We start from the raw sequence: 12,076 nt of genomic DNA on the forward strand, positions 1-12,076 counted from the left end.
GGACTAACTTTTAATGTTTTATATGTCAAGACTTATCAGGCAGAAAACGTACTGTAAGACATCTGAAATATCTTTGTGAAACCAGCCCTAGGGCTGTGTTTTAAAATGACTACCATTAGCTTCACAGTGCACTACAGTGCACAATCATTTTATGTTTCTGTATTTGCAGCACAGAACTTAAATCTCTATAAAGCGCCCTCAACAATCCCCACAATGAAAATATCTGTAGCTTTTGCTAAAATTCTCAATGTTGAAGACTGAACTCTTAACGCACTGCCCTCTTGAAAAGCTGTGATTATAATACAGGCAGGGAGTAATGAAGCAGGCCTTTTTTAACATGTATTTTTTTAAATGGTTAGACCTTTCGAAAGTTAATTCACCAACAGTTTTGGTCATTAGTTTATCAAGAAAACATGTTCTGCTTCATTGTGAGGATTTCCTGCTTTTCTATTATGTTGTTTTTATTGCAGGATATAACAATCATGGTTCTCATGTGTGATGAAAGTCCTTGAAAACCCCTGAATTTTAATACGGTGGTTTTAAGGTTTGAAAAGTGCTTGAAATGTAGGTCAAGTCTACTTACAAACACCCTTTTGTAGAATGTCATGAAACATAGTAACATAACATTACATGACCACACAATGACATCTGATTTAATGTGATAAAGTGCAATAATCACCACTGCATGTTCTGTAAATATAAACATGCAATTGACCACAACTTAAAAGTGCTGGAATTTGACTTGGAAAAGGTGTAGGATCCTGATCGTTTGGAAATTGTTCATCAGTCAGCGTTCTAGATTTGAGGCACTTTTATGTTTCATTCAAAGTTGTAAACCTGCCAGCCGGCCTCAGGATTCAGTCAAAGCAAACTGGATTTTCCACTCCTGAACTCTTAATAGCACATCTGCAGTTGTGTTTGGTCTGCTCTTCTGCATGGCGGGGACACGTTTTCCTGCACACGGCAGTTCCTGTTTTTTCAAATTCTCCCTCTCTAGCCAACCCTGGGAGTGGCCTCTCTCTGCTGCAGCACGTGCCCGTGCGAACGTATCCACATTCCTGAATGCAGAGGGAGTGGTTTTGCGGGGACTGCGCCTGGCAGCCCTGATGTGACCTGACACGAGGGGAAAAATCAGAACCACCACGTGCTGTAAACATGTGACCCATCTAATGGAGAGGTTGTAAAAACACAACTCCCTCCCTCCTGGCACTTTACCAAAGTTTGAAATCAGGCAGTTTCCCAGCTGCCGTGTGTGCGTGCATGTGTGTGAAGGGTGAGTGTTTGTTTGCATTCCACGCCAACAATTTTTAGCTGACACAAGTGTCAGTTGGGTGTCTTGTGAAACTCTTTAACTCTTTCCTAAACCGTGGAAATAAGCGTTGGCAGGATGGTAACTTAGATAGAAGGGACAAAGGAAAAGGGAAGAGGAAAACAACCTTTACATGTATTTGTCAGTGGGCCTTTTCCATTCACATCAAGTGGCATCCTTTGTCTGAGCAAGACTATATATAGGCAGTTGTTGAGGTTATTAAGGGCCTCGCACCTTTACACGAAGCATACATAATGCAACACTTGTAAGAGCCTTTCAAAACCAGCTTCATTTTCCACTTCAACAGTTGGTTTCAAAATGTAGATGAGTCCTCGGCAGGTTTCCCAAAAGAAAACCGAGCCAGATTTACAGCTGGACTTATCCAATTAAGATACAAGGACATTTTGTAAAAACATGGACCTTTTTCCCTCGGAAGATTAACAATTCAAAGCCACCTGACTCACTTGTTTTATGGTGTTTGCTTTGCGTTGTCTAAAATCACGTCGTGTAAAAGGAAAGCTAAAGATAGTTTTGGATGCTGAAGTTCAGACCAGTTGTCTTTGGTGAATGGTCTTTTTTATTATCTTAAATTTGACGTCCTTAAATTTTCTAATTCTAAGTTAGAAGAACAGGAAATACACTTTTTTTGTTGAGTTAGACAAGAAGATTGATGCCTGTTTGATTAAACAGCATATAACATGCTAATGAGTGATCTTTAGAGGGGCTGGTAGCCACATTTTGTTATGCACAAAGCTGTTTCCACTCTGCATGCTAAAATAAGCTAAGCTAACCAGTATTTGACCGTACAGATATGGTGTTTCTATCTTTTCACCTAACCCTCGGCAGGAAAGCCAATGAGTGCGTTTCTCAAAAACGTTGAGCCGTTCCTGTACTTCATGTTTTGACTTGTGGCTTTTTACCTTGGCGAGGAGTCACAGGAGCAACAAAGGTTGGTATCACTGCTGTAGATGATGGCTGTAATGAAATCTATCCCTCAATACAGCAACAACACCAAGCTGACTTCTCAGACTTTGCACCAACACCCTTCAGAGTTGCCCTAAAGCTACCCCACCCTTCGTATCACCACCCCTTTACCCCAGCCTGTCCTGTTTAACACGTGCAGTGGCGGCTTCAGCCTGGTTGTCACCTTTAAACCCCTGTTTGCTTTGACCCGCTGACAGCAAACTGACAAAACCCGGCTTGTTAAACAAGGTACTAACAACCAGGGGATGGTGGTGACACATTGAGCATAACACTGTGGTTTCAAAGGAAGGGTGGGGGGTTGTGGTTTTGTGAAGTGAGCTTTATTATTTAATCTTATGGAGGATTAGAAACGCATGCTTATGAGTGTTTCTGCTCCCTGCACATCCTCTGCAGGCTAAGATGATTTCACCATAAGCTCAAGATGTTTTCCTTCTCCCCGCCGCTGAGAATGCAGACCAGGCAAAAAGATATTTTAATCCCATGTTGATGTCTTTAGCTTCCTCTCTTTCAAAGATGCGGGCCTGGCTGTCATTGGCCCCTTTCGTCACCCACATCCTGTTGTTCTCTCATCAGAGGGAAGCGTGACTCATGATCAAAAACACTGACACTCGCTCAGGCCTTTTCTTGTGGTGTTTTCATGACACGAGCGGCAGCACGTCCTCCATGCTTTAAAATTTAAACATTGAAAATCTGATCGTCTACAAGCGTTTGCTGCAGTGAACATGACAGGTTTAAGTCCTACACTGACAGTGAACTCTGGCGTCACTTTTTTCACACTGAATTTTCACACTGATCTGAGCTAATCATTACCTGCAGTGATCCCGCTCATTTACTCCTTTATAATTGCAGAGGAATGCCTGCAGGTCGCTCCAGACTAATTATTACACACAGCGTTGGTGTTCGGGAAATACTACTACTATAACTCGACTGAACTTTAAGTGTTGCCATCCCGGGCAGAGTGTAAATGAAACGAGGACATAAAGTGAAATTCTGGTGTAAAATCATCCTAGGGTCTTTTTAGGCAAATTGAATCATAATATCAGCCATTGAGACATTTTTTTTGTGTATGAACGATAAACGTAGATTTCCCAGAGAGACGCTAACAGCCTGCCGCAGCTAACACTGATTAGCTCGGGGCGAGGGGTTGAACGCATTAAAACACCTTTTTTAACCACTAAATCTGCTCCAAAAAACACCAAACCTCTGCAGTAGCATGAAAAGAGTTCTGACACATTAACCGAAGCATGTGAATAAGTATGTGAACACAGAGTTTCTTAAAAGAGTGTTTTGAAAGACTTACCTACTGGCCCCTGTACCAGCTGCTCCATTCAAATCGATTGCCAAATTGATGATCTCTCCCAGCAAAACACGTAAACGTTGTGGTTTTTGGCAGTTTGGTGAAATGTCCCACACAGCTTTCCCTGCAGCACCGAAGCATTACGAATATCTCAGGGGTCAGGGGTCAGAGGTCAGGGGGCGTGTGTTGCCAGAAGACGCACAGTGAGTGCAGGCACAGGTAAAGAAGACTAGCCTGACTAGGTTCGTGTTTGTATCTTTACCGGCTGCGAAACAAAAAATGAAACCTTCCAACCCAAAAACTTTTCATCGGCTGCCATTGCCGTACGACGACTGTGCTCTGATAAACCAGTGGCTTATTAATTTGAATCTGGACATTGAGACGTCGGCCGAGACGCTTACGTAGAGGGATTACCGTGTCTACAGAAAACCACAACGTTTGATTGTCTCGATGGCTTTTTTGATGACCCAATCTGCTTAAAAAGGCCCTGGGATGAATTTCACTTTAACCTTCTGAGACCCTGCATCCTCATTTGAGGACCTTACATTTTGGGTTTGCTGCATCTTATATATACTTTAGTCTACATTAGACCTTTTGTCCTCTAACATAGACATGGGGGACCATGGTAGCATCAAAGTCATTAGGATTCATCTGCTGGGGACCATGAATGTCCATCCAGTAGATGTTGAGAGACATTGATGGTCCCCAGGGGATGAATCCAAATGACCTTGTTGATCCTCTGACTTTTCATCTGGCGCCACCAACAGGGAAATACCAGAAATGCCAGAAAATAGTCTTGGAATTACTTATTTTTTTACAACCAACACCCCAAAACCTAAAGACGTTAAACTTGCTATCATAAGATTCCAGAAAAAAATGCATTTGTGATGCTCAAACTAGTGATGTTTTTGCCGTTTTTGCTGAAAAATGTCACGAAAACATAAATTAGTCAGATCAAAAACATTTGGCCACCTAGTGAAATGTCAAATGATCAACAAAGTAATTTAGATTCATCCATGAATGTCTCTAGAAGTTTCAATAGCAATGCATCCAGTAGTTTCTGAGATATTGTTAGTCTAGAAGTTGTGGCCAGACTGACATCTCCATCCCCTAAGCCAAATAAACTTTGTGCACTCATGTCGCATACCGCTCTCATCTCACAGCTGTAACAGTGACAGAAGCAGAGCAGAATGTCAGAAAATACGTTTTTAAACTGGAAAAAGAAAGCACAACTAGAAGCACCACATCCTCAGGTCTTGTTACAGTGCGTCTCAGTCTCAGCAGCAGGTCTGTGCAGGGCAGAGGGTGAGGAGGTTAACAGGACGGTGGAGTGAATGCTAACAAAGCTGAGTGAATGTTTTCTTTCTTTCTTTTCCCCTCTGCCACTTCTCCACACACACACACGCACACAGACGCACACACACACACACGCACACACACACGCGCACACACACACACACACGCACACACGCACACACACACACACTGAGCAGGGCCTCTCAGAGTAAAGAAGCGTGACTAGCAGCAGCTGTTGGATTAACAGCTGCCTCTGTTTGTCTGCTGAGACCCCCTCTCTGATCTCTGATCTCACTCACCCTCTCTGCTGCCCCCCTCTGCCCCTCACTCCTGTCTTCATCCACATCTCCTTCACCACTCTACACTGTCGCATTGTAATTCTTTCCTTTTCAACGGAGGCTGATCTGATCTGATTAATTAGGCATTTTACTATATTTTTCAGCAAAAATGCCAAAAATGTAGTGGTTCCAGCTTCACAAATGCATTATCCGGTATTCTATTTAGGTTTCAGGGCATTTGTCGATCTTTAATTTTTTTCTGGCATTTTAGACAAAAAATAAATAAATCAATTAATCAAGCAGATTGTTGCAATTCTATCTACAGCTTCCTGACATCTGACTGACATTTTCACGATTAATAGATAATATTATGAAACTTATATTCTCTCTTTTTTCTTCTTGGTCAAAATCACATTAATCTTGATATTACACAAGATATATCAATAATAATAATAATAATAACACTATATAACAACCATTGAAATCCTTTGTATATGTTCCAATAATATAACATAATATAATATATAACACAACATAACATGATATAATAAAATATAACATAACATGACATAATATAATATAATATCATATCACATCATATCATATAATACAACATAACATAACATAGTATAACATAATGTGATATAATATAATATATCATAACATAATATAATATCATATAACACAACATAACATGATATAATAATATATAATATGATATAATATAACACAACATAACATGATATAACATAATATGATATAATATAATATATCATAACATAATAAAATATCATGTAACACAACATAACATGATATAATAATATATAATATGATATAATATAACACAACATAACATAATAAAATATAATATGATATAATATAATATAACATGATATAATATAATATAATATAACATAACATAATATAACATAACATAACACAACATAACATGATATAATATAATATAATATAATAGCATATAACACAACATAACATAACATAATATAACATAATATAATATAACACAACATAACATGATATAATAAAATATAATATAACATAATATAACATAACATAACATAATATAACATAATGTAATATAACACAACATAACAAGATATAATAAAATATAATATAATATAATATGATATAACACAACATAACATGATTTAATAAAATATAATATAATATAATATAATAGCATATAACACAACATAACATAACATAATATAACATAATATAATATAACACAACATAACATGATATAATAAAATATAATATAACATAATATAACATAACATAACATAATATAATATAATATGATATAACATAAAATAACATGATATAATAAAATATAATATAATATAGCATGATGTTAGAGCTGGTTAATGTGCCCAGGGAAAGGGAAGTTGGGGTCCCCTGCTAGAGCTGCTGCCCCGGTGACCCGACCCCGGATAAGAGGTTGAAGATGAGATGAGATATTATATTATATAAAATAGTATAATATAATATAATATAATATAATATAATATAATATAATATAATATAATATAATATAATATAATATAATATAATATAATATCATGGAATAGACCATAATGTACTGCGAGCGCCATCTGGGGCTTCAAACAACGCATAGCAACGGTAACCATGAAAAGTCAGCTGACAAACGCGGAAGTGAGCAACAGTAGCAACGTTACCATGCAAAGAAAACCCTCTCCGTGAGAAATTAGAGGCTTTTCGGTTTGTGTGTGTGTTTTCTTTGCCACATGACAACATGGTTCGATGTTTCCTGATCCACACAGTGTGTCCGGTCAGTGCTCTCGGTGCCGGGGAGAGTCGGCTGCTTTACTCCCGGGTCTTCGGTCCAGATGAGGGCATGTTGTCCGGGCAGGACCGAGAGCTCAGCCCGGAGGAGAGACGACTTCTGCAGAGGGAGAAGGTCGCTGTGGTAGCAAGGTGACACGCATTGAATAGATGCTTTCTGCAACCCTCTGTTATCTTGGATGACAACATGTGTGTTTAAATGCAGTCCCCAAATCTAAGTTCAAAGCATTCAAATATACTTAAAGGTACCAAAACTAAGAGAATAAAAGAATGGCTAATATTGAATGTTGCAGGCTGGGAGTAGTTAGTAAACCACTACATTACGCTCCTGTCCAGTTGGCTATGGAGGGCTGAACCTGCCATGATAAACAATAAATACATGAATAATGACTTGATAAATACATGCATAAAGAAATATGGACACAAGAAAAGAATGGCATATAAAGAAAGTAATACGGAAATAATTAAACATATTAAATAAAAAAGCCCAGTGTTAGAACAAATGCAAAAATGCATTGTATTTCTGTTGTTGGAGTGAATGTTTGGAATGATTTGGCCATAGATTTAAAAGACTGCAGAACATTAATTTACTTTAAGACTGTTCTAAAGAGGAACATTATCCAAACATATGTTGATTTTGTATGTTGACAGCAGCAATAAATTAATTATTAGACATTTTCTTTTTGACCTGTGTGTAGCAGCTACCTAAGTTTATGTATTTGAAAGGGTAGGCGTTATAAGCTTTAGATTCTGCCTATTCCCTTTTTTCAGACTTTATAATTTTTTTTTTGTGTTTGTCAAGAAATGTCTTTGTCTGAAATGTCTGAAAATAAACTGAACTGAACTAAATACATGTAAAATAAATTAAATTAATAAATGAATAGATGCGAAAATAACATTCACAAATTACAACAGATAAATCTATAAATACATTAAAATGGAAAATGAAATCAATATGGCAATTAATTCAAAGGTAAACAAAAATAAACAAGCTTATTTTAACATATATGAATTTTAGTCACATTTTATCAGTTATTTAATGCTTACATTTATTTTTTATTATTTCTGGTGCATTTAAAGGCATTTTATTTTATATAAGTCTTTAATTTTGGCAGGTCCGGTCCTCCATAGTTGGAATTTGTGACGCAAAAATAGACACCTGGTGATGAAGTCAAATGATTATAAATATATTAGCAAGTATACACTTCCAATGTCAACAATGCATAACTGTTTTAGCTTTGTCTGAACAAGTGTCAGCAAACAAACATTACTCTTTGTCCTAAATGAAGGATATGCAAATTATGATGTAAATGAACCCAAATTCAGGCCATTTGCATGATTCTTCCATGGCTTTCTGCATGCAGTAGTTTGTTTTCTTATTAGCATCCTGATGGTGCTGCTTGTAAAGTTTCAATTAGATCTGATACCCCTTCACACACTTCCTGTCTATATTTGTGGTGTTGCAACACACATTCACACAGCTGATGCATGTTAGCATGTTATTTGGTCTTATGACCACATTTCCCATAAACCCCAGTGCTCCCTGTGTCAAGAGGATGTTGTTCCTTTCCATGTCTGTCTTCATGATGTTGCTCTATTGACAGTTGTGGACACATTATAGTGAAGCCCTTCACCACGTCTCACATAGACACTCCAGAAGAACAGCCCCCTCGGGCTCTTCTCCACTTTATTGCATCCACTCCTTTTTTCTGCATCCTGCTGATTCCTGATGGGGACATGTGAACAGCATCACAGAGGCTGTCAGTCTTCTCTGCATTCGTCTCATTTGTTTTCAGTAAATGTGGATTCATTTGTGTATTTTTCCTCTTCTCCCACATGACAGCCTGTAACTGTTGATTATCACTGTCAAAATAAAATGCACTGTCTGTGTGTGGCGGTAAAGAATGACAGCGTTCTGCTGCTACATGTCAACCAGTGACAACAATGTGATACTTTTTCATATTTATTCACCAGCATGAAGGAGAAACAGCCCTGAAAATAGTCTGCAAAAGGCTTCAGTTATACTTATTTTTGCATTTAATATTATTGTCTGTTTATTAATGTTAAAGGGCAGGAAAGCCTCAGAGTTCTTAAATACATTTGCTTGCTTTCCTTCATTTCATATCATTATAAATAAAATAATTCAAATCAAAGATTGGGTGGAAATTAGCATTATTACTAATCCAAGTTATGATTCAGATGATGTTGATTTAGACGTTAATCTCTGGGTGATGTGTGGTTACCAGTCTGTTTCTATATTTCTGATCCTGTGTGACTCAGGCAGGTCCGGAGCGCCGTCTCTCTGTCCCGGGACGCTTCAGGCCGGCAGCTGGTGGAGGCGTTGCCCGGCGAGGAGGCTCTGGCCCTGAAGGAGGCCGATAGTGGAGTGGTGCGTCTCAGAGCCGGAGACCCCTTCCCCGAGGAGACGAGTGCTCTGTGGCTGGGAGTCCAGAGTCTGGGCTTCACACTGGTTTGCGAGCCCCACGAGAACCTCCTGCTGGCTGAGAGGACTCTGAGCAACCTGACCCGACACTGTCTGGAGCACCTGCACATGCTGGGGCCGGGCAGCGAGGTGAGCACCAGACCGACCTCCGACTGGGGGTTTCACAAAATGTGAAGGTTGTTCCAGTAATGTCTATGTAGTATCTTAAAACAGTGTGACAGTAAAGATTGACTGAGAAATACTATTATCCCTTAAGTTACCCTTAACTTTAAAACTTAGAACCCATCTTCAGCCTTGTACTTTGACACGCTGACACATTAAAACGCCCACCATAGAAAAACATGTCTGTGGTTATTTTTTAGCTTAAAGTTGTACTCCATAAGATTTGTTTCTACCGGCCTCTTTGGCAGTAAGTTGTGCAGGAGAGCCTGTTCCTTCAAAGCCCTCCATCTTGTCACGTTCATGGTCACTGTGTGTTGACAATTGTATTTTTTTTGGGCTCTTTTGTAAACTTTATTGAAACACATTCACATCTCTACTTCCAGTCCGTCCCCTATATGTTCCCCTCTTAGATTCACACACAGACGTTTCTATTATACTTCTGCCCTTACTACACGCCTGACTCAGAAGCTGGAATTACCAATCACAAGTGAACGCAGCATAACCGTTGGTGAGGATATGGGCCGACAGACCAACAGCTGTCAGCAGTGTCACTAACATGGTGGATTATTCACATCTAGCCCGCTTTAACTGTATTAAGTGAAGAATAAGGTCAGACTAGTGTCTTGAACCTTTTATAACCAGTGTTTGTATTTGAATTTGTCTGTTGGCTGTATTCTGTTTGTGAAGCAGGGATTAGAGGAGGACAAGATTTATAATTCTTTTTCATTTTAAAGTTAAGCTCTGTCACTGCTTCTGTTTCTGTTTTAAAGGAGGAGTCTGGTGATATTTGACAATTCCCATGAAAAGACCAAAACCAATAAATAATAGTAGTCAAAGCCTGAAATATCCTCTTCCTCCGTGAGCTCCATTGTTGTCTGAAACTGTCAAAAACATATCAGTGAGCCACACTGTTGCACTGAGTGACAGGTTCCTTCATTACAAAGAACACACACTAGAGTTTATTTTGACTCAAGAACACACAACGTTCTGCTGCTGGAAATACTCACTAGCACAAAATGTGTATTAAGTAGTCCCAGACTTAAACACTATTGACTCCTGTGTAGATCTTTAATAAACCAAATGCTCAACAGCAACAATTCATTATACGTCATGGAAATGGCAGTAAAATCAGGCAACAGGAATGAAAGGAGAATGCAGGCGCACAGGTTTCATTATCATCTGTAACTGAAAGTCTGCTGCCGTCGTCCCTAACAACACTATCCCTCCAGGTCCTGCTGAGGAGCAACCGCATCGATGCCCTGCTCAGCCACCTGCTTCCTCATGGGCAGCTCCTCTTCCTCAACCACCGCTTCGCCCAGAGTCTGGAGAAGGACGTAGCAGCTTACATGGCCAAGTGAAACCAGAGCATCCCCGGTGTTCGGCTACCAGTTTGAGATCAATTACTGCTAGCTGTGAATGCTGGCTTTAAAACAAAGTGGCTGACTGTTGTTTACCATTGGTGACATTTCTGCGGCGGCGGAAGAAGAGCGGACTGCTGGCAGCTGCTGCTTTCTGATTGCATGAGGTGGTAAACACACAGAGCGGTAAATATCTCCCTCAGCCACTTGCAGCTCAATGTTGACTGTTTACTGCGTGGGAGGCTTCAGTTAAATCCTGTTTGTCAAATTGAAGAGTGGAAAGGAAAATGTGGCAGATTAAAGAGTGCAGCTGAAGAGGCCGGTTAAAACCTACTTGTCAACATCAAAGACTGCTATTTATCTGATTCCCCATGCTTGAAATGTCGTAGTGTGACCTTGAGGAACCAGGCTTGACCTGTTTGTTTGTTTTTGAGAATTCTTGGAGTGTAAGTGAATCTCAAAGTGCTTTATCTCCTCACTGTGACTTCTAAGGCACCTTTCATTCCTGAAGGGAAGGAAATAAATGCGTTATGCTTGTGTGCAGTACAGTGTACCATTCATCTCAAAGTGACTAACAGCAGAAGTTAAGAAAGATCAATGTCAGAGCCGCCATTTTGAACCAAAAGTGAGTCATTCTTGAGACATTGAGGACAATTAAAAAGATGGGAAGTGACATGATTGGTTGAAAGGATGCAGAGATGCTGGCATGAAAAATAAAGGATAAAACAAGAAAGGATGAACTACAACGGAAACATCCAGACACAACAAATAACAAATGCTTTCCTGTAGCTTGTGAACGTGTGTTGTATGACTGCAGCCCCCCCCGTGAAGCCAGACTCTCCCGCTCCTCCTCCTGGTCTCATGAAAGCCTCACAGTATTTGTGCTGGCAGCAAAATCCAAACACCAAAAAAAACAACTGTCTGGTTGCCAACATCAATCGCTTTGATCGTCTCCTTTTTTTTCTGTATTAAAAAAATAAAGCAAATTTTTAGCATTACCCGAGGCATATTCTTTGAAACTTGTGTACCCTGCAATCAAGGACACACGGTGTGTTAGCCCAGAATGAGACACTGGGGATCGAACATTAAAAATGATAGAACACACAAGAGGAGGATTTAGAG

General features: G+C 39.3%; 1 protein-coding gene across 1 annotated transcript; it reads left to right on the forward strand.

The window, feature by feature from the left end:
- Window positions 1–6,855: 6,855 nt before the first annotated feature.
- Window positions 6,856–11,497, forward strand: ap5s1 (adaptor related protein complex 5 subunit sigma 1). The gene is made up of 3 exons (XM_083924930.1): window positions 6,856–7,123; window positions 9,272–9,563; window positions 10,826–11,497. Exons 1-3 carry the CDS (start codon window positions 6,942–6,944, stop codon window positions 10,952–10,954), a joined length of 603 nt encoding a protein of 200 aa, XP_083781056.1. The 5' UTR covers window positions 6,856–6,941; the 3' UTR covers window positions 10,955–11,497.
- Window positions 11,498–12,076: the final 579 nt, after the last annotated feature.

Source organism: Echiichthys vipera, assembly GCF_963691815.1.
Source record: "Echiichthys vipera genome assembly, chromosome: 12".
Taxonomy (NCBI): Eukaryota; Metazoa; Chordata; class Actinopteri; order Perciformes; family Trachinidae; genus Echiichthys; species Echiichthys vipera.